We start from the raw sequence: 22,500 nt of genomic DNA, 5'->3' as shown, positions 1-22,500 counted from the left end.
TATATATATTACTATTTTACTAGTCCATATTTATTATATATATATATATATATATATATATATATTATTATTTTACTAGTCCATATTTATTATAATATATATATATTATTATTTTACTAGTCCATATTTATTATAATATATATATATATTATTATTTTACTAGTCCATATTTATTATAATATATATATATATATATATATATATATATATATATATATATATATAGATTTTTATTTTACTAGTCCATATTTATTATAATATATATATATTATTATTGTACTAGTCCATTATTTATTATAATATATATATATATATATATATATATATATATATATATATATATATATATATATATTATTATTTTACTAGTCCATATTTATTATAATATATATATATATTATTATTATTTTACTAGTCCATTATTTATTATAATATATATATATATTATTATTTTACTAGTCCATTATTTATTATAATATATATATATTACTATTTTACTAGTCCATATTTATTATATATATATATATATATATATATATATATTATTATTTTACTAGTCCATATTTATTATAATATATATATATTATTATTTTACTAGTCCATATTTATTATAATATATATATATATATTATTATTTTACTAGTCCATATTTATTATAATATATATATATATATATATATATATATAGATTTTTATTTTACTAGTCCATATTTATTATAATATATATATATTATTATTGTACTAGTCCATTATTTATTATAATATATATATATATATATATATATATATTATTATTTTACTAGTCCATATTTATTATAATATATATATATATTATTATTTTACTAGTCCATTATTTATTATAATATATATATATTATTATTTTACTAGTCCATATTTATTATAATATATATATATTATTATTTTACTAGTCCATATTTATTATAATATATATATATTATTATTTTACTAGTCCATATGTATTATAATATATATATATATATATTATTATTTTACTAGTCCATTATTTATTATAATATATATATATTATTATTTTACTAGTCCATATTTATTATAATATATATATATTATTATTTTACTAGTCCATATTTATTATAATATATATATATTATTATTTTACTAGTCCATATTTATTATAATATATATATATTATTATTTTACTAGTCCATATTTATTATAATATATATATATATATTATTATTTTACTAGTCCATAGCCGGAGATGTGTGACTCAAAGAATCTGCATAGTAGTTATTAAGCAGGCAGTGGCGTCTGTTTGCACTAATTGAACTTTATGCTGTATCCAACATGACAGCCATGTAAACAAACACACCGTGTCATTTACAGCTAAACGTTGAGCTCAACAACGTTTTAGAAAACATTTGAAGCAAGAACTAGACGATGCAGTAACCAAATATATATTCTATTTGATCAGTAACCAAATATATATTCTATTTGATCAGTAACCAAATATATATTCTATTTGATCAGTAACCAAATATATATTCTATTTGATCAACGCTTCCTTGTTTTCCGAGGCGAACTTGTCCTCCCAGCGCAACACTTATCGAATACTTTCATTAAAATACTATGTTTTGTTTTGGGTCAATTTATTCATGTATTTATTAACACATTGATTGCCTAGATCGAGTTAACTAGTTTTTTTTTAATATATATATTGTTTTTTTATTTGACCCAAAGACCAAGGAGATATGATTTTTCGAAGATCTAGACTCCTATCCACTTCCTTGTTAACTTAAAACTTAAAAATTATGTATCTCGGCTCCTGAGTACTTTTTTTTTTTCAATGAAAAATCTCTGGCATAAAACTGCAAAAAGTCTGAAATAATTCAGGCAGTGAATGTGTTAAGTAGCCGAGTAATAAGCTGGATAATTATTTTAAAATAACCGTCAGGATGATTGAACATCTCAGCAGCGCTCTGACAATTAGGGGTGGAATTAGTGAATTATCATTAGTAAACACAGGTTGTATTTTCAAGTTGCAACGGATTGACCACTCAGACTTTACAATCGACACAACGTGTGTGTGTGTGTGTGTGTGTGTGTGTGTGCGTGAGAGTGTGTGTGTGTGTGTGTGTGTGTGTGTGTGTGTGTGTGCGTGTGTGTAAGTGCGTACCCTCCATCTCTCAGAGCATTTCTTGGAGAACTCGGCGAAGTTGACAGACTGTTCCGGATGTTTCTTACGATGCTCCTCTCTGCACGTCTGCACGAAGAACGCATACGCCGAGGTCTTACCCTTCGGCTTGTTGTGGTCTTTACGCATCATAGTGACCACCTGGACACACAGACAGGTAGAGAGACAGACAGGTAGAGAGAGACAGACAGGTAGAGAGACAGACAGGTAGAGAGACAGACAGGTAGAGAGACAGACAGACAGGTAGTGAGAGAGAGACAGGTCAATATCAGTCTTTTATTAGAAGAAGGCGTAGGCTGAGGTTTGACTTTCTCAGAGAGTCAAACCTCGGCCTAAAAGGTCAGGATCCTTAAATGTCAAAATATATATTTTTTTATATAAACAGCAACGATAAATAAACATTAAGATGTGAAGAACTAAAGAGCCACTAGGGAGCGCTAAAGAGCCACGGGTTGCAGACCTGCTGTCTGAGACAGACAGACAGACAGACAGACAGGCAGACAGGCAGGCAGGCAGGCAGGCGTCTGTCTGTCTGTCTGTCTGTCTGTCTGTCTGTCTGTGTCTGTGTCTGTCTGTCTGCTAACAATAATGTAAATAGTAGAGTAAGAGTAGAATAGAATCAGAATAAAGTATTGTGTTATCCTTTTAGGGTTAAAGGGATATTTCACTTTTTTTTTAAATGTGGGTAATTATATGGTTAACTCAGGCTTTAGTGAGACAGTGTTTAAGTTTATTATTCAGTATTTAGATATTTGATATTCATGTTATCAGACACGCCCCCTTCCTATACAAACTCCATTATAACTTCAAACTGCATTTAAACATGTTAGATTCATCAGAAACATCCGTCCTTGGTTCTGCTGACTCATAATGTCTCATATAGTCATACTCATATAGTGACTCATAATGTCTCATATAGTCATACTCATATAGTGACTCATAATGTCTCATATAGTCATACTCATATAGTGACTCATAATGTCCTAATAATTACTTTTTACTTTTATTTTCAATATTTTTGGGGAAAATGAAAAAAAAAGAAATACAATAAAAAGGATTAAATAAAATAAATGTAAAAAGTAATTGAAAAAACAGGTATTAGGAGGCAGGTGAGTCACCAGAACCCATCTAACACGTTTATAATGGAGTTTGTATAGGAAGGGGGCGTGTCTGATAAAATGAATATTAAATGTCTGAATATTGAATCAAGCAACTTAAAACCTGTCTGTGGGTCTGGGGTCACTAAAACCTGAGTAGATCATAAAAAGACATTTTTGTTTAAACATGTTCGCTTTCAAAAACATATATTCAAAGATGTGCAAACAAATTCACCATTTAAAAAAAATGGTGCCACGCTATGAGCTTGTAGATCTGCTATTTTTTAATATACTATACTGTGCTGTTTCACATTTCTGCCTAATAAAATATATCAATCATGTCACATCTGATGCATAGGGACATGTCTGTCTGTCTGATGCATAAGGACATGTCTGTCTGTCTGATGCATAAGGACATGTCTGTCTGTCTGTCTGTCTGTCTGATGCATAAGGACATGTCTGTCTGTCTGTCTGTCTGTCTGTCTGTCTGTCTGATGCATAAGGACATGTCTGTCTGTCTGTCTGATGCATAAGGACATGTCTGTCTGTCTGTCTGTCTGTCTGTCTGATGCATAAGGACATGTCTGTCTGTCTGTCTGTCTGTCTGTCTGTCTGTCTGATGCATAAGGACATGTCTGTCTGTCTGTCTGTCTGTCTGTCTGATGCATAAGGACATGTCTGTCTGTCTGTCTGTCTGTCTGTCTGTCTGTCTGTCTGATGCATAAGGACATGTCTGTCTGTCTGATGCATAAGGACATGTCTGTCTGTCTGTCTGTCTGATGCATAAGGACATGTCTGTCTGTCTGTCTGTCTGTCTGATGCATAAGGACATGTCTGTCTGCCTGTCTGATGCATAAGAACATGTCTGTCTGTCTGTCTGTCTGTCTGATGCATAAGGACATGTCTGTCTGTCTGTCTGATGCATAAGGACATGTCTGTCTGTCTGTCTGTCTGTCTGCCTGATGCATAAGGACATGTCTGTCTGTCTGTCTGTCTGTCTGTCTGTCTGTCTGATGCATAAGGACATGTCTGTCTGTCTGCCTGATGCATAAGGACATGTCTGTCTGTCTGTCTGTCTGTCTGTCTGTCTGATGCATAAGGACATGTCTGTCTGTCTGTCTGTCTGTCTGATGCATAAGGACATGTCTGTCTGCCTGTCTGATGCATAAGAACATGTCTGTCTGTCTGTCTGTCTGATGCATAAGGACATGTCTGTCTGTCTGTCTGATGCATAAGGACATGTCTGTCTGTCTGTCTGCCTGATGCATAAGGACATGTCTGTCTGTCTGTCTGTCTGTCTGTCTGATGCATAAGGACATGTCTGTCTGTCTGCCTGATGCATAAGGACATGTCTGTCTGTCTGTCTGTCTGTCTGTCTGTCTGATGCATAAGGACATGTCTGTCTGTCTGTCTGCCTGATGCATAAGGACATGTCTGTCTGTCTGTCTGTCTGTCTGTCTGTCTGATGCATAAGGACATGTCTGTCTGTCTGTCTGATGCATAAGGACATGTCTGTCTGTCTGTCTGTCTGTCTGTCTGTCTGTCTGTCTGTCTGATGCATAAGGACATGTCTGTCTGTCTGATGCATAAGGACATGTCTGTCTGTCTGTCTGTCTGTCTGATGCATAAGGACATGTCTGTCTGTCTGTCTGCCTGATGCATAAGGACATGTCTGTCTGTCTGATGCATAAGGACATGTCTGTCTGTCTGATGCATAAGGACATGTCTGTTTGTCTGTCTGTCTGTCTGATGCATAAGGATATGTCTATCTGTCTGTCTGTCTGATGCATAAGGACATGTCTGTTTGTCTGATGCATAAGGACATGTCTGTTTGTCTGTCTGTCTGATGCATAAGGATATGTCTGTCTGTCTGTCTGTCTGATGCATAAGGACATGTCTGTCTGTCTGATACATAAGGACATGTCTGTCTGTCTGTCTGTCTGTCTGATACATAAGGACATGTCTGTCTGTCTGTCTGTCTGTCTGTCTGTCTGATGCATAAGGACATGTCTGTCTGTCTGATACATAAGGACATGTCTGTCTGTCTGTCTGTCTGTCTGTCTGTCTGATGCATAAGGACATGTCTGTCTGTCTGTCTGTCTGATGCATAAGGACATGTCTGTCTGTCTGATGCATAAGGACATGTCTGTCTGTCTGTCTGTCTGATGCATAAGGACATGTCTGTCTGTCTGCCTGTCTGATGCATAAGGACATGTCTGTCTGTCTGATGCATAAGGACATGTCTGTTTGTTTGTCTGTCTGTCTGATGCATAAGGATATGTCTGTCTGTCTGATGCATAAGGATATGTCTGTCTGTCTGATACATAAGGATATGTCTGTCTGTCTGTCTGTGTCTGATGCATAAGGACATGTCTGTCTGATACATAAGGACATGTCTGTCTGTCTGTCTGTCTGTCTGTCTGTCTGATGCATAAGGACATGTCTGTCTGTCTGTCTGTCTGTCTGTCTGATGCATAAGGACATGTCTGTCTGTCAACTATAGATTATATTTTTTGATACATCAACAAATCAATGAATTTCTTCAGTCCTGTTGTATGTTCTTTGTCACAACAGTATGACGCAAAAACAGTGAAAATAACAGATCTACAAGCTCACAACAGCGTGATGCAAAAACAGTGAAAATAGCAGATCTACAAGCTTACACCGGTGTCAGTCAAAAACAGTGAAAATAGCAGATCTACAAGCTTACAACGGTGTCAGTCAAAAACAGTGGGGGAAATAGCAGATCTATAAGCTCACAACACTGTGAGCTTATAGATCTGCTAGTCTTTTTTTTTTATATAATAAATTTTAAAAAAAAACCTTGATTACATTTGATTGAAATTAGCTTTTAATCTATTAGGACAGACAGACAGATACAAAAAGACAGACTGATAGATAACCAGTGTATAATTTGAGTGAAATGACCCTTTAACCTATGAGCCTGTTTTCAACGCAGTGCCCAAAAAAATTGTAAAAATAAATAATTTACACTAAATAATTATTATATAATCAATAAAAAAATACATCTCAATCTTCTAAATCTCATCGTTCCATCGACCAATGAGACGCAGCGAAACAAACATTCTGTATGATTTAGGATTTAGGATTTATTACACCCCCCCCCCCATCTTTTCTCTTTCTTCAATAACAAAGAAAAAACCAGATGGAATCCATTTTAAATCCATCTTCATGCGGACCTGAAGGAGGCCATGCGGCCAAAAACACCGAAAAAAACCACGAACAAACGAATAAAAAAAACACGAAAACAAACAAATGAATGAAATGAATGGATGGAAGCAGCTTGTGTCCGTTTCTATTCGTTTCTATGGTGCTGTTAGCATGCTAGTGAGGCTAACTGCAGCTTCACTCACATTTCTGTTCATTTCTATGGTGCAGTTAGCATGCTGTTAGCATGTTAGCAATGCTAACTGCAGCTTCACTCACATTTCTATTCGTTTCTATGGTGCAGTTAGCATACTGTTAGCATGTTAGCAATGCTAACTGCAGCTTCACTCACATTTCTATTCATTTCTATGGTGCAGTTAGCATGCTGTTAACATGCTAGTGAGGCTAACGGCAGCTCCACTTACATTTCTATGGTGCTGTTAGCATGTTAGCAATGCTAGCGAGGCTAACTGCAGCTTCACTCACACACGTCTATTCATTTCTATGGTGCCGTTAGCATGCTAGCGAGGCTAACTGTGTGCTGCACTTAGCTTCGCTAGCATGCTAACACCACTTCTCGTCCGTTACGACGGACTGTTTAGCCTCGCTAGCACGCTAACTGCAGCGTAACGGACGACAGACGGGGCTAGTTAGCCCAACTAGCATGCTAACTGCAGCAGAACAGGGGTTAGTTAGCCGCGTTAGCATGCTAACGCGGCTAACCGTGTGTCTGCATAGAGAACAATGGAGCGAGTCCTCCATGTTCTTTCTTCCCGCCCTCCCATCCCCCTTCGCTAGCATCAGCGCATGCTAACGCGGCTAGCCCGTTTCTAACAAACAACAGCACGTGCGCACGTACACACAACACACACACACACACACAGAACGAACGAACACACAACAGAAAGGTTTCGGCGGCAACACAACAACAATAACACACACAGCGCGAGCGGCTCAGAGCCGTTAGAAAGCGTTACTATTATTCATCATATTTATAATAATAACTAACGGTCTGTTTGTTGTTTTAAACATTAAACAAAGCACCGCTTTGCTTCTAACGGCCGGGACTCGAACCCGGTTGTTCGTCCAGAGCCACTAGAGCCTGTCTCTGTCTTTTATATTGATCTATTAGAGGGAAACATAACGGGCATGCAGTGTGTATTTGTGTGTGTCTGTGTGTGTGTGTGTTACTGTTGTGTATTTGTATTTGATATGATAAAAGGCGTGTTTCTGCTCAGATATAAATGTACTTTATGAGTATTAACGTTGTAAGTAAGTGTGTAATAAGTGTGTAGTAAGTGTGTACTTACTGTTCTGTTGTTGTTGTCTGTTGTGTCGGTGTGGGGTTGTTGTGTAGTTGTGTTGTGTAGGTGTGTTGTTGTGTGTTGCAGTGTGTCTCGAGCTGCTCGGCACACAGAGTGGTCGGCGCTGCAAGGCGAGAAGCTCGCACGCTGGCCCCGCCCACCCGGGCAGGACCACGCCCCCCTCCCCACCAGCATCGGTTTCTTTCTGCGTGCTTCTCCTAAGGCCACGCCCCTTCAACCCAAAACACGCCCCCACGGCCAAAATAAACAATATTTGGACTGACTGTGAGAAAGGAATGATGAATGATGATGGTTACAATGTCATCCATTATATATATATATATATATATATATATATATATATATATATATATATATATATATATATATATATATATATATATATATATATATATATATATATATATCCAATATATATTATAACCAATATAATAACCATTATATATAATATCGCCAATTATAACCCTATTTTAGCCTTTAGACGTATTTTAGACGTCCAATAGCCCGAAAAATGCTCAGTGGGTGTCTTGCCCAAGGACACGTGGTCAGGAAAAGCCAGGATTTGAACCGCCAACCCACGGATCATTGCACGACCTGCACAGCCTCCTGAACCACAGCCTCCTGAACCACAGCCTGAACCACAGCCTCCTGAACCACAGCCTCCTGAACCACAGCCTCCTGAACCACAGCCTCCTGAACCACAGCCTCCTGAACCACAGCCTGAACCACAGCCTCCTGAACCACAGCCTCCTGAACCACAGCCGCCTGAACCACAGCCTCCTGAACCACAGCCTCCTGAACCACAGCCTGAACCACAGCCTCCTGAACCACAGCCTCCTGAACCACAGCCTCCTGAACCACAGCCTGAACCACTACCTCCTGAACCACAGCCTCCTGAACCACAGCCTCCTGAACCACTACCTCCTGAACCACAGCCTGAACCACAGCCTCCTGAACCACAGCCTCCTGAACCACAGCCTCCTGAACCACTACCTCCTGAACCACAGCCTCCTGAACCACAGCCTCCTGAACCACAGCCTCCTGAACCACAGCCTCCTGAACCACTACCTCCTGAACCACTACCTCCTGAACCACAGCCTCCTGAACCACAGCCTCCTGAACCACAGCCTCCTGAACCACAGCCTGAACCACAGCCTGAACCACAGCCTCCTGAACCACAGCCTGAACCACAGCCTCCTGAACCACAGCCTCCTGAACCACAGCCTCCTGAACCACAGCCTGAACCACAGCCTCCTGAACCACAGCCTCCTGAACCACAGCCTCCTGAACCACAGCCTCCTGAACCACAGCCTCCTGAACCACTACCTCCTGAACCACTACCTCCTGAACCACAGCCTGAACCACAGCCTCCTGAACCACAGCCTCCTGAACCACAGCCTGAACCACAGCCTGAACCACAGCCTCCTGAACCACTACCTCCTGAACCACAGCCTCCTGAACCACAGCCTCCTGAACCACAGCCTGAACCACAGCCTCCTGAACCACAGCCTCCTGAACCACTACCTCCTGAACCACAGCCTGAACCACAGCCTCCTGAACCACAGCCTCCTGAACCACAGCCTCCTGAACCACTACCTCCTGAACCACTACCTCCTGAACCACAGCCTCCTGAACCACAGCCTGAACCACAGCCTCCTGAACCACTACCTCCTGAACCACTGCCTCCTGAACCACAGCCTGAACCACAGCCTCCTGAACCACAGCCTCCTGAACCACTACCTCCTGAACCACAGCCTGAACCACAGCCTCCTGAACCACAGCCTGAACCACAGCCTCCTGAACCACAGCCTGAACCACTACCTCCTGAACCACAGCCTCCTGAACCACTACCTCCTGAACCACTGCCTCCTGAACCACAGCCTGAACCACAGCCTCCTGAACCACAGCCTGAACCACAGCCTCCTGAACCACAGCCTGAACCACTACCTCCTGAACCACAGCCTCCTGAACCACAGCCTCCTGAACCACAGCCTCCTGAACCACAGCCTCCTGAACCACTACCTCCTGAACCACAGCCTCCTGAACCACAGCCTCCTGAACCACAGCCTCCTGAACCACTACCTCCTGAACCACAGCCTCCTGAACCACAGCCTCCTGAACCACTACCTCCTGAACCACAGCCTGAACCACAGCCTCCTGAACCACAGCCTCCTGAACCACAGCCTCCTGAACCACTACCTCCTGAACCACAGCCTCCTGAACCACAGCCTGAACCACAGCCTGAACCACTACCTCCTGAACCACAGCCTCCTGAACCACAGCCTCCTGAACCACAGCCTGAACCACAGCCTCCTGAACCACAGCCTGAACCACTACCTCCTGAACCACTACCTCCTGAACCACAGCCTCCTGAACCACAGCCTCCTGAACCACAGCCTCCTGAACCACAGCCTCCTGAACCACAGCCTCCTGAACCACAGCCTCCTGAACCACAGCCTCCTGAACCACAGCCTGAACCACAGCCTGAACCACTACCTCCTGAACCACAGCCTGAACCACAGCCTCCTGAACCACAGCCTCCTGAACCACAGCCGCCCTAAATCTGCTCTTGATGTCTGAAGCAATGTAACAACATCTTTAATAACAATGTAACAACCATCTTTAATAACAATGTAACAACATCTTTAATAACAATGTAACAACCATCTTTAATAATAACCATTCATTCATTAAAAGTTCATATCTCTGTGTGAGGGCATGGACTGACCACTGGTTTTAACATAGTAGATGTGTTAGCCATCTACTACTATGTTCAAAGGTTAATGAATGGTTGTTATTAAAGATGTTGCTCTTACATTGCTTCAGTCATCTAATATATTTAGATGAAAATCTTTTTAACATAGTAGATGTCATTTCCTGTGTTTCTCAGGAGGAGACACATTATGGTTGAAATCCAGGAGAAACTCCTGCTGGATCCAGGAGTGTTGGCAGCCCTAGGGGGGGGGGGCGTGGTGGGGGGGCGTGTTTGGACGCATCGCTGTCACTCCATAAACACGGTCGTGGGGGCGTGTTTGGGGGCGCGGCCTTAACTTGCAGTGGGCGGAGTGGAATGAATGAATGAAATGTTTATTTTCGTGTCCAGACAGTTTCCCTGACCCATCCCACATGGGATTATCAGATACATCAATCCCAAAACAAATAAACAAAAAACAAAACAACTCACAGTACATCCCGACCCGAAACAAACCACATACAGTACACACATTCATATATACCTACACATAGAATACACACACATTAACAAAGAAATCCATCCACTATAAGTAACCCTTCTCCTTCTAACCCACGCTTTATAAAGAAACTCTGAAAATGCAAAAACATGAACAAAAAGAAATTCAATCAAGGCACCATTCTCATACTCTATCAGGTTTAGATCAGGGGAAAAGGACTTTTTTAAACAGTATATCTCTCAGGTCATCATGGAAGGCGCGGTGCCGGTCCACCTCTGGCTGGGTTTTAGAGGGAGGTGGGCGGGGCTCATTTGAATTCCGGCACCTGATTGGTTGCGCGCGAGTGTCAGTCAAAATATGACTGAGCCCCAGTTCGTCCAGAGACAGTGTCCGGGTGGAAACCACGTATGTCCAAAAAACGACTAATGAGTGACAACAACAGCAGATCTACAAGCTCACATGGTTGTGAGCTTGTAGATCTGCTGTTTTCATTCTTATTGTGTGACACGGTTAGTGTGATGAAGTATTATCCTGTATTGACACAGAAATATAAAAAGTTTAATTATGGAGATACAAGGTTTCTGCCCGACAACAAGGGATACATTATTCATGTCATTATTTCATCATCCAATTAAAACTCATCCGTTTTCATTTAATCACAAATATCATCCAATTAAAACACATTAAACTGTCTTTATTTAATCTCATCACTGTATCGTCCAATCAAAAGCCTTTCATTAAGTATGGATCCACACAGTATGAGAGAGAGAGAGAGAGAGAGAGAGAGAGAGAGAGAGAGAGAGAGAGAGAGAGAGAGAGAGAGAGAGAGAGAGAGAGAGAGAGAGATAGATAGATAGATAGATAGATAGATAGAGAGATAGAGAGATAGATAGATAGATAGATAGATAGATAGATAGATAGAGAGAGAGAGAGAGAGAGAGAGAGAGAGAGAGAGAGAGAGAGAGATAGATAGATAGATAGATAGATAGATAGATAGATAGATAGATAGATAGATAGATAGATTGATTGATTGATTGATTGATTGACTGCTATATAAACATACCTTTTTAGACGGACAGTTGTATTTTTGTGGTGAAAGAGAAAGAGAACTCCTTACTTTCTCTCTTTTGCAATAAACACATACATTCCTGCATAGGATGATACATTGACATATGAATATGATATGATGATATATAGATCATATATGATGATACATAGATCATATAAGATGATACATAGATCATATAGGATGATACATAGATCATATAAGATGATACATAGATCATATAAGATGATACATAGATCATATTAGATGATACATAGATCATATAAGATGATACATAGATCATATAAGATGATACATAGATCATATAAGATGATACATAGATCATATAAGATGATACATAGATCATATAAGATGATACATAGATCATATAAGATGATACATAGATCATATAAGATGATACATAGATCATATAAGATGATACATGCTGAATTCCATGTAGTTTGAGTCATATTTTAGACATCTGCAACGTTTTACTTTTAGTCTAGTTTTAGTTGACATTGACGACTAATAGTCCTGTAGCAGAGGACCTCAGATTCTGAGATACCCCCACCCGAGTTAGAACAAAACACAACCATGTTTTTTCTTATCTTTAGGGTCTCCCATTAATGAAATGGATTGTTGTGAAATTTTATTTGGGGGCCAAATTAGTTTTTTTGGCTATTCTTTAGAACTACCCCAATCTCTGAAAAAGGCAAATCCGAATAGGGCAAAGGTGACCAAATATGCTATAACCTGAGAATGCTCACTCTTATCTTCATCAAATTTGCTGAGGTATGAACCAGGTGTCTACCCTACATCACCAAAGAGTCAGAATGTAATTTACATAAAGAAATACTGAAATATAGTCCTTTAAACATACCTTTAGTTTAGGCGGAAATTGTACTTTTGTAGTGAGGACTCCTCTACTTTCCCTCATTTAGAAAAACAACATACGTTTATGTCAAATAAGCTGTTACTGCATATCCTAAGATACTATTAAACAATAACCAGTGGTTGTGTGGAGAGATCTAGTACAGTTTTATTACAAATGAGACTTCTTTAGACATACCACTAATCACAGTATTCCATTTGTGTAATGCTTCTCTGTATTCTATATATATATATATAATATATTATAACCCTTACATAGAGAACTCTATTATAACTCTTACAGAGAGAGAGGAGAGAAAGGCACTGATTGTTTGAGTGTTCATAGAGAAATACCTCACTGCCACCAGAGGGCGCTGTCCCCCTGGGTCATGGCGTTAATTTTGTCTCCTTCAGGCCAAAGGTTATGAGGTGTGTGTGACCAGCTAATCTCCGGCCCGTTGGCCCGATCAACGTCAACCTGCACACGCACACTCCCTGGATGCAGAGCAGAACCTCTGCCCCAAATGTTTCACATGGGCCTGTTATAGCGCCACCAGGAGGCCGACTTATGTAATGCACTTTTTTTACATTACTCCTACAGAGTTTGTCCAAACATCACACAAATCGGTACAGTATCTCTATAGTCATTAAACAAAACTGGTCTTTCAGATTTTTCATATTCCATCCTGATTGGCTAAGATTGGCTTCCACCATTTGGAGTGCTCCGTTTTGAACAAAATGCCTCAAATTATGAACACAGCGTGCAATTTCCGGGAAGTTTTTCACACACATTCCCACTTGGCCGAGGAAGAAATACCACTTGAACATTTTTCAAATCAGCCTCATGGTGGCGCTATAACAGGCAGATTCGTGTTTGTCATATTCCATGATCCTGATTGGCTAAGATTGGCATCTAAAGATTGCAGGAGTGGCCCGTTTTGAATAAAACCAACCATCACCTTCATTGTAATTCAGTAAAACTCTGAATGAAACATGTAAAAATGATTTTATTTAAAATAATTTGAACATTGTCATAAGCATCACAACCAGTCACAGTGGAGTTCAGTCAGTATTAAAAAGAAAAAATAATAATACAATAAAATACACAAGACCGTGTGATTGTCATCGTTTCCTTTCCTCTCTCCTCTCATCAATCAATAGAATAAACAAAGTGTAAAGTGACTTAATCTTAATTCATTGATTACATAATTAATTCACATGAAAGATTCAATGATTCAATATATCTCTCATGAATATTCATATTGCATGCATGTTGACCAATCCATCAACAGTATTGATGAGAAAAGAATGACCAATCACGAAAAACCAAAACACTTCCTCCTGACCAATGGGATGAAGGGACACTTCAGTCACTATGGCAACAAACACAAAACCATGCCAATGAAGTCAATAACCAATAATGGATGCTAACGCTAACGCTAACCCACTGGGTCCTCAGCGTCTGGAACGGGGCCCAGCAGGGGTCCACATGGACCCTTACAGGTCTGTAACTCTGAGCGTCAGGGCTTTGAATCCTCTGCTATCTAACAATTAGATTCAATTCCAATTCTTGGGGTCAGGATTTCATTAAAGATCAAGTATCCTTTCAAAATGATTCCCAATCAGTTTGATCTATTTTGATTCGAACAGTCACATTGTTGCCATCTGGACTTTAACGACCAAGTGCCTTGATGCAAGTAACATTAACGAGCATCAGCTGAACAGTGACACACACGCGCGCACACACACACACACACACACACACACACACACACACACACACACACACACACACACACACACACACACACACACACACTGTGATTATGGTAAGTTTACATTTCATATCACACACTCTCAGAGTTACAGACCCTGTAAGGGTCCATTAGAACCACTCTTGGACCCCGGACCATACTTTGAGAACACTCTGTGTCTTAAACCTCGTATTCATATCATTCCATAGAAAAAACATTATTAATGTTACAAAAAAACATCTGACATATTTTCATATCTTGGTCCATAAATACGACTTCTTCACATAAAAAAAGTGAGATTTCACCCTTTTAACCCGCTTATGAGTGCATGTCCGCCTCTAGTGGAGGACGTGTGTAACAGCAGCCTGATTAGAGAGGTTTCGCTTATGCTAAAGGCTAACTAGCTAGCTAAAGGCTAATGCCAAATGTGTAGCAGCAGTAGCAGCGGCAGCGACACCGTCCCAAAAATCTGCAACAATTTAGTTTGACACGCTCTCGCCGCACGGCGCGGGAAAAGCCAAACTTTTCTCAACTTTGCCGCAAGGCTCTTTTTTCTTTGCTGGCTCCGCCTCCTTGCAGCAGCAGCAGCAGGGAAGGCGGTCCGTTACGCTTTCTCCGAATGCAGAAGACGCAGAACACCGGCTGCTTCGGCATGAGAGACGCCAAGTCACGGCTAAAAGCTAACCGAAGACTAAAACCTGTGGTTTTCTCAATAGAGTGCTACAAGCTAAGCTAACAAGCCAGGCTAACAGAAGCCTTGAAACCTGTGGTTTTCTCATTAGAGTGCTACAAGCTAAGCTAACAGATGGCTAAAACTGTGGTTTAGTGCGAAGCTAAGCTAACTGAAGGCTATACTGGCTAAGCTAGCTGAAATCTAAACCTGTGGTTTGGAGTAAAGCTAAGCTAACATGTGATTAGAGTGCACTGTCTCAGCCAACAGTTAGCCAAGAGACTCCATGCACTGTAGGCTAGCCGCTAGCTAACAGGCTAAGAGGAGAAGCTAACAGGCGTTAGCGCACTGTGCTGTCAGCGTCGCTGGTTCGATTCCCTCGCTCAGAGGAGGAACTAGGTCAGATTGTCAGAGTCACATATAGTTGATCCTTTCTTTATCAATCGCCATCTGATCGTTATCCATCCATCCATAGACGTCTAAGCCAATGAGGACATGGCGCTCCTGCACAGCTCCTGACATCCAATTGGCAATAAAGCCATTTGAGATTTAACTATTTAAAAAACATCGGAAATGGCCTCAATGTATTGATCAGGAGATATTCAATCATTTCAACTTTATCGATTCAGTGTTCAGGGGGCGGGGCAATATGACATATCCATATCATCATTAGGGATGCGACGATACGAAAAGTTCACTTCACGATTATTATGGTGAAAGAAAAAGTGAACAATATTATCGTGATGATCAAAATATGCTTTAAACTCTTAAAAGTAGTTAAAACACTTGCTCCCTAGTATATATTCTGGAGGAAACATTACAATATTTAAGCAAATATTTTATGGCAAAGATATTTTGTGAAAACTCATTTAACCATTAATAAAAACAATACTACTGTGAGCATTTATTTAGTTTTCACTATAAGCGATAATAAGGATCATCGTAGCATCCCTAATCCTGATCTCAGACTAGATAACGTCTGGGAGCTTGGATATCGTACATATCACGGTTTTAATCGCTGTTTTGGAAAAGTACAAAAAATAATGTATGAATTATATAATATGATTTTATCGTCACAATGTCGACATTTGGTGAAATATATGGTAATAGTTTTTGCCCATATTGCCCTGCCCCCTTCCTCTATGTGCGTCACTGATGCAACTTATCCATCATTTCAACGTATTGATACTAATGACATCGTTACAATGTATTGCTATCTTAACAATAACCACTTAAACCCCCCTAGCACCCGTATCCTCATCATGTGAGCTTGGAGATCTGCTTTTTCAGCCAAGATATTTAATGTAAACTTCACTAGCATAGAGCCCTGAGGGACTCCCCTCAACAACATTAAGTGGTTTTAAATCATTTCAAGGTTTTGATCAAATCAAATGTTAAATATTGATATGAATATTTTGGATCAGGTGAGATTAAAAACTGATCACGATTGTGCTTTTTAATAACGATTCAATCTATAAAATCAACCGCCGTACTGGTCTGTGGTGGTCAGAAGCTGAGAAGAGGGGGGAGGAGCTAGGCAGTGTAGGCGTGGCTTATTGCTGTTCACAGTGCTTTCCCACGTTCACATCTCGGTCTGTTGTCAATAAAGTTATTACGTCTGTTGTCAATAAAGTTATCACGTCTGTTTTCAATAAAAATCGTTTGAAAAGACAACTATAAAATTGTTTGTTTTTGTTTGTTTAGAGTGATGTTGCTAGGTAACAGGGGCGGGGCTAAACTTGCTAAGCCTCTGATTGGAAGACATCCTAATTTGCATAACCAACCCTCCCAGCATGCATTTGGCTTTCTCTTACGACCTCATGGGCTGCGTCTGAAACCAAAGCCTACATGCTAAATGCTACATGCTAATCACAATGCTATATAGCTTTATAGCAAGTATTACTATTATGCTAATGTTAATCACTATGCTATATAGCATTATCATTAGCATTATTGCTATTACGCTAATGCTAATCATTATGCAACATATGTTTAAGTGCGTACACCAGCGAGTCCCAACCTGCGGTCCAGGGCCCACTGGTGGGCCGTGATGGTATAGCAAGTGGGACCCAAATATTTGGCTAAAGACTGAGATTTTAAAGATAATATGAAATGAATAGAAAAATATTATGTAAAAAAAAAGTCATGATCTTTTTTTCTTTCAAACCTTGATGAATTAGCGACGTGTTTTTAAATGAAACATTTAAACCTTTTATAACATTTTTAACAAATGCACCGTATTAGGATAAAACTGATCTAAAGATAAAAACTAAAAAAACTAAATTAAACTGTAACAAATCCACTTTAAAAATGAACAATAAAGGAAAGTCAAAGAACATGAGATTTACATGAATGAGTTTCACACATAGATTTAAAAACCTCACATTGTAGAATAGAAAGTCTCTAAATAATATGTAATCATTAATTAGTACATTTACATTTTTAAATGTTTCAGACGCAGCGAATGGTATTGGACCCTGAGTTTTAAGTTGCTATAGCGACCACAATGACAACACACACAAAAATTGTGCGTGTGTGTGTGTGTGTGTGTGTGTGTGTGTGTGTGTGTATGTGTGTGTGTGTGTGCGCGCGCCTGTTTTCATGTGTCAGTGTTTGTTAGGCATGTGTCTAATGGACTACAAATCAACATGGGAGTTGTAGTTCGTCAGTGTTTGTTAGGCATATGTCTAATGGACTACAAATCAATACGGGAGTTGTAGTTCGTCAGTGTTCGTTAGGCATTTGTCTAAATTGACTACAAATGAACATGGGAGTTGTAGTTCTTAGTGCTCATTAGGCATGTGTCTGATGGTGTGGAAGATCCAGTCCATCTTGGTGGTCCATCCTCCATGATGAGCGTCATTCATCTGCTTAGTGAAGTACTCTACTGCCTCCTGCTGGCTCTTCTCTGTAACGACACACACACACACACACACACACACACACACACACACACACACACACACACACACACACACACACACACACACACACACACACACACACACACACACACACACAGCTTAGTGAAGTACTCTACTGCCTCTTCTCTGTACTGTATGCCGTGCCACTGGGACTCAAACACATCGACAGCAGAACGAAGTTACCAGAAACAAACTGGCATATCTTTGGCAACATCGTAAGTCAAAAGCAATGGATATCATCATGAACAACAGCTGTTTCCCTGTTAGTAACACAGCTACTGTACTTGATTATTATTAAGGCTAAATACCAAGACACACCCACCACTATGCCCCTGGCCACACCCACCACTATGCCCCTGGCCACACCCACCACTATGCCCCTGGCCACACCCACCACTATGCCCCTGGCCACACCCACCACTATGCCCCTGGCCACACCCACCACTATGCCCCTGGCCACACCCACCACTATGCCCCTGGCCACACCCACCACTATGCCCCTGGCCACACCCACCACTATGCCCCTGGCCACACCCACCACTATGCCCCTGGCCACGCTTGTGATGTCTTTGCCCTGATGTCGTTTTTGTTGACACCATGCAGTCACAAGGAGGTCCTGATTCTGGAGGTGGGCTGTGTCTTTGATCTATACATGAACCAGGCTTTCCAAGATAAGCATTCTAAGTACCAACCGCTACTGAGAATCATAACAAACCTTATGGGTACAGATGCAGATTCTCTGTGCTCATATTTGGAAGCCTGGGCCATGTATGTATATTTATATGTATATAAGCTGACCACAAGTGGAGGAGGGTGTGGAGGAGGAGGTGTCTGTGTGGAGGAGGAGGTGTCTGTGTGGAGGAGGAGGTGTCTGTGTGGAGGAGGAGGTGTCTGTGTGGAGGAGGAGGAGGTGTCTGTGTGGAGGAGGAGGTGTCTGTGTGGAGGAGGAGGAGGTGTCTGTGTGGAGGAGGAGGTGTCTGTGTGGAGGAGGAGGTGTCTGTGTGGAGGAGGAGGAGGTGTCTGTGTGGAGGAGGAGGTGTCTGTGTGGAGGAGGAGGTGTCTGTGTGGAGGAGGAGGTGTCTGTGTGGAGGAGGAGGAGGTGTCTGTGTGGAGGAGGAGGTGTCTGTGTGGAGGAGGAGGTGTCTGTGTGGAGGAGGAGGTGTCTGTGTGGAGGAGGAGGTGTCTGTGTGGAGGAGGAGGTGTCTGTGTGGAGGAGGAGGAGGTGTCTGTGTGGAGGAGGAGGTGTCTGTGTGGAGGAGGAGGAGGTGTCTGTGTGGAGGAGGAGGTGTCTGTGTGGAGGAGGAGGTGTCTGTGTGGAGGAGGAGGTGTCTGTGTGGAGGAGGAGGTGTCTGTGTGGAGGAGGAGGTGTCTGTGTGGAGGAGGAGGTGTCTGTGTGGAGGAGGAGGAGGTGTCTGTGTGGAGGAGGAGGTGTCTGTGTGGAGGAGGAGGTGTCTGTGTGGAGGAGGAGGTGTCTGTGTGGAGGAGGAGGTGTCTGTGTGGAGGAGGAGGTGTCTGTGTGGAGGAGGAGGTGTCTGTGTGGAGGAGGAGGAGGTGTATGTGTGGAGGAGGAGGTGTCTGTGTGGGGGAGGAGGTGTCTGTGTGGGGGAGGAGGTGTCTGTGTGGGGGAGGAGGTGTCTGTGTGGGGGAGGAGGTGTCTGCGTGGAGGAGGAGGAGGTGTCTGTGTGGAGGAGGAGGAGGTGTCTGCGTGGAGGAGGAGGTGTCTGTGTGGAGGAGGAGGAGGTGTCTGTGTGGAGGAGGAGGTGTCTGTGTGGAGGAGGAGGTGTCTGTGTGGAGGAGGAGGAGGTGTCTGCGTGGAGGAGGAGGCGTCATGTGTATCCTTAGGGATAATGAACTATCAACCCCTTTATATTCGTTTCCCTGTAAATTAATTGTAATTTGTGGATTCAAATGAAGAAGTACAATGTGTGCGTAAGTGTGTGTGTGTGTGTGTGTGTGTGTGTGTGTGTGTGTGTGTGTGTGTGTGTGTGTGTGTGTGTGTGTGTGTGTGTGTGTGTGTGTGTGTGTGTGTGTGTGTGTGTGTGTACCCAGAGCCAGGGTCTTCCTCAGGTAGATGATGTCATCAAAGCTCTGCAGCTCAGGCATCCCACAGCCCAGCAGTAAGGAGAACAGGTTGATGAACAGAGACGCATGCTGACGTATGGCCAAGTACGCTTTATAACACATCTCCTGGAACCTAACACACATTACATTACACACACACACACACACACACACACACACACACACACACACACACACACACACACACACACACACACACACACACACACACACACACACACACACACACACACACACACACACACACACACACACAGTAAGGAGAACAGGTTGATGAACAGAGACATATGTTGACCATAGACTATAGACTCTACAATCAATCAATCAATCAATCAAAGTTTATTTATATAGCACATTTCATACATCAAGTGCAGTTCAATGTGCTTCACAAAATAGGTTTCAAAATAACGATTAAAAAACCCGGAGGATAACAGCAAAAGAGGAAAAGAAAACATTTAGAATAAGACTAGGAAAATAAGAAAATAATAAACAATAATAATAATAAAGCAAAGCAAAACAAATATATATGTATATATATATATATATATATATATATATATATATATATATATATATATATATATATATATATATATGTTTATAATAACACCTATGTGTGTGTGTGTGTGTGTGTGTGTGTGTGTGTGTGTGTGTGTGTGTGTGTGTGTGTGTGTGTGTGTGTGTGTGTGTGTTTGTGTGTGTGTTTGTGTGTATATATATATATATATATATATATATATATATATATATATATGTATATAAAACTGGATTAATGCAGACACCTAGGTAAAAGCAATACTAAAGTGTGTCTTAAGATTTCTTTTAAAAATGTCAACTGATTGGGTGACCTGCAGAGCCTCCGGCAGGCTGTTCCAGAGGCTAGGACCATAGTAGCAAAAAGCTGCTTCCCCATGCCTTTTTGAGCTAGCCTCCGGAACATCTAGGAGACCGGTGCCAGAGGACCTAAGGGTTCTGCTGGGAACATACCAGGAAACCATTGCAGACAGGTAGGCCGGGGCACCTCCATGTAATGATTTAAAAACCAATAAAAGGATCTTAAAATCAATTCTAAAACTAACAGGCAGCCAGTGGAGGGATTTTAAAATAGGTGTAATGTGTGCTCTCCGTCTGGTCTTTGTCAGCACACGCGCAGCTGAGTTCTGAACGAGCTGCAACCGACTGACTGCTTTTTTGGGGAGACCAGACAGGAGAGCATTGCAATAGTCAAGCCTGCTAGTAATAAAACAGTGCATTAATTGTTCTGTATCAGCCAAAGAAATGGTTGAACTATGGCGATGTTTCTCAGGTGATAAAATGATAATTTTGTGACGTTTCTGATATGGGCCTCCATGTTTAGCTCAGAATCAAATATGACCCCAAGGTTTCTGACCTGTTCCTTGATGTTGGGTGTCACTGGTTTGAGTTGAGCTGACACATTTCTTTTTCCCGATGACAGACAGTTAATTAATTTGACCCATTTTTCATATCCACCATCTTTCTATATCGCGTCATATCCTAAGCAAGAGGAAATGAATGCTATTGGTTGGGACCAGAGCGGGGGTGGGGAATGAATGCTATTGGTTTTTACCAAAACACATTTCACGATGATTGAAAGAAGACTTTAAACTAGCGACTGGAAGAATATAATCAAGTCTAAAGTTTGTCAGAAACCCATCCGCTTGCATTGAGAGTTATTTCACCAGCATGAGTAAAACAGTGACACTAGAGGCCATTCATATGAACTGCTACTTCCTATATAGACTCAAGTTCAAAGACGGATGCTGGACCCTTGATGTTGACGTACATTTATAACATTAAAAGTGTTTTTCTTCATTCTCTTCACTTCAGTGTGTAAATATTTATATAGATGTCTATGTGGAGTGTGTAGTACCTCATAAACTCTTTAGTCTTGGTAGATTCCTGAACTCCCTTAGAGATCACCAACAGGAAGTCTTGTGTCAGGACAAAAGGAACTCGTTCTCTCTTGTATCCAAACTTCTTCTTCTTGTGGTCCAAGAAATGACCGAAGTCTATGTGGAACAACTGGTAGAGAGACATGATGAATGAATGAGAGAGAGAGAGAGAGAGAGAGAGAGAGAGAGAGAGAGAGAGAGAGAGAGAGAGAGAGAGAGAGAGAGAGAGAGAGAGAGAGAGAGAGAGAGAGAGAGAGAGAGGGAGGAGGGGTTTAAATATCTGATAGA

At 41.0% G+C, this 22,500-nt stretch overlaps 2 protein-coding genes across 5 annotated transcripts in view; both read right to left on the bottom strand.

Annotated features, from left to right (window-relative positions):
* LOC308101959 (high mobility group protein B2-like) overlaps positions 1–7,877 on the bottom strand; it is a 21,014-nt gene extending 13,137 nt beyond the window's left edge. For all 3 annotated transcript variants that reach the window (XR_013934590.1, XM_080451513.1, XM_080451514.1), the window contains exons 1-2: positions 7,749–7,877; positions 2,156–2,314 (exon numbers count right to left, since the gene is read on the bottom strand). Coding sequence is in view for 2 of the 3 variants with exons in the window: in XM_080451513.1 (XP_080307639.1) it covers positions 2,156–2,305 (150 nt within the window). In the remaining variant the exon portion in view is untranslated. The remainder of the gene's footprint in view (positions 1–2,155; positions 2,315–7,748) is intronic.
* Positions 7,878–17,659: 9,782 nt separating this feature from the next.
* LOC308101956 (phosphatidylinositol 4,5-bisphosphate 3-kinase catalytic subunit alpha isoform) overlaps positions 17,660–22,500 on the bottom strand; it is a gene marked incomplete at its 5' end in the record, with an annotated part of 43,774 nt that continues 38,933 nt past the window's right edge. For both annotated transcript variants that reach the window (XM_080451509.1, XM_080451510.1), the window contains 3 exons: positions 17,660–18,201; positions 20,263–20,411; positions 22,191–22,342. In XM_080451509.1, the coding sequence (XP_080307635.1) occupies positions 18,077–18,201; positions 20,263–20,411; positions 22,191–22,342 (426 nt within the window). In that variant the 3' untranslated portion in view covers positions 17,660–18,076. The remainder of the gene's footprint in view (positions 18,202–20,262; positions 20,412–22,190; positions 22,343–22,500) is intronic.

The sequence above is a fragment of the Gymnoscopelus braueri genome (genome assembly GCF_963280865.1).
Source record: "Gymnoscopelus braueri genome assembly, chromosome: 15".
NCBI classification, from domain to species: domain Eukaryota; kingdom Metazoa; phylum Chordata; class Actinopteri; order Myctophiformes; family Myctophidae; genus Gymnoscopelus; species Gymnoscopelus braueri.
Note: the sequence above shows the minus strand (reverse complement) of the source record. Positions and strands in the feature narration are given on the sequence as shown.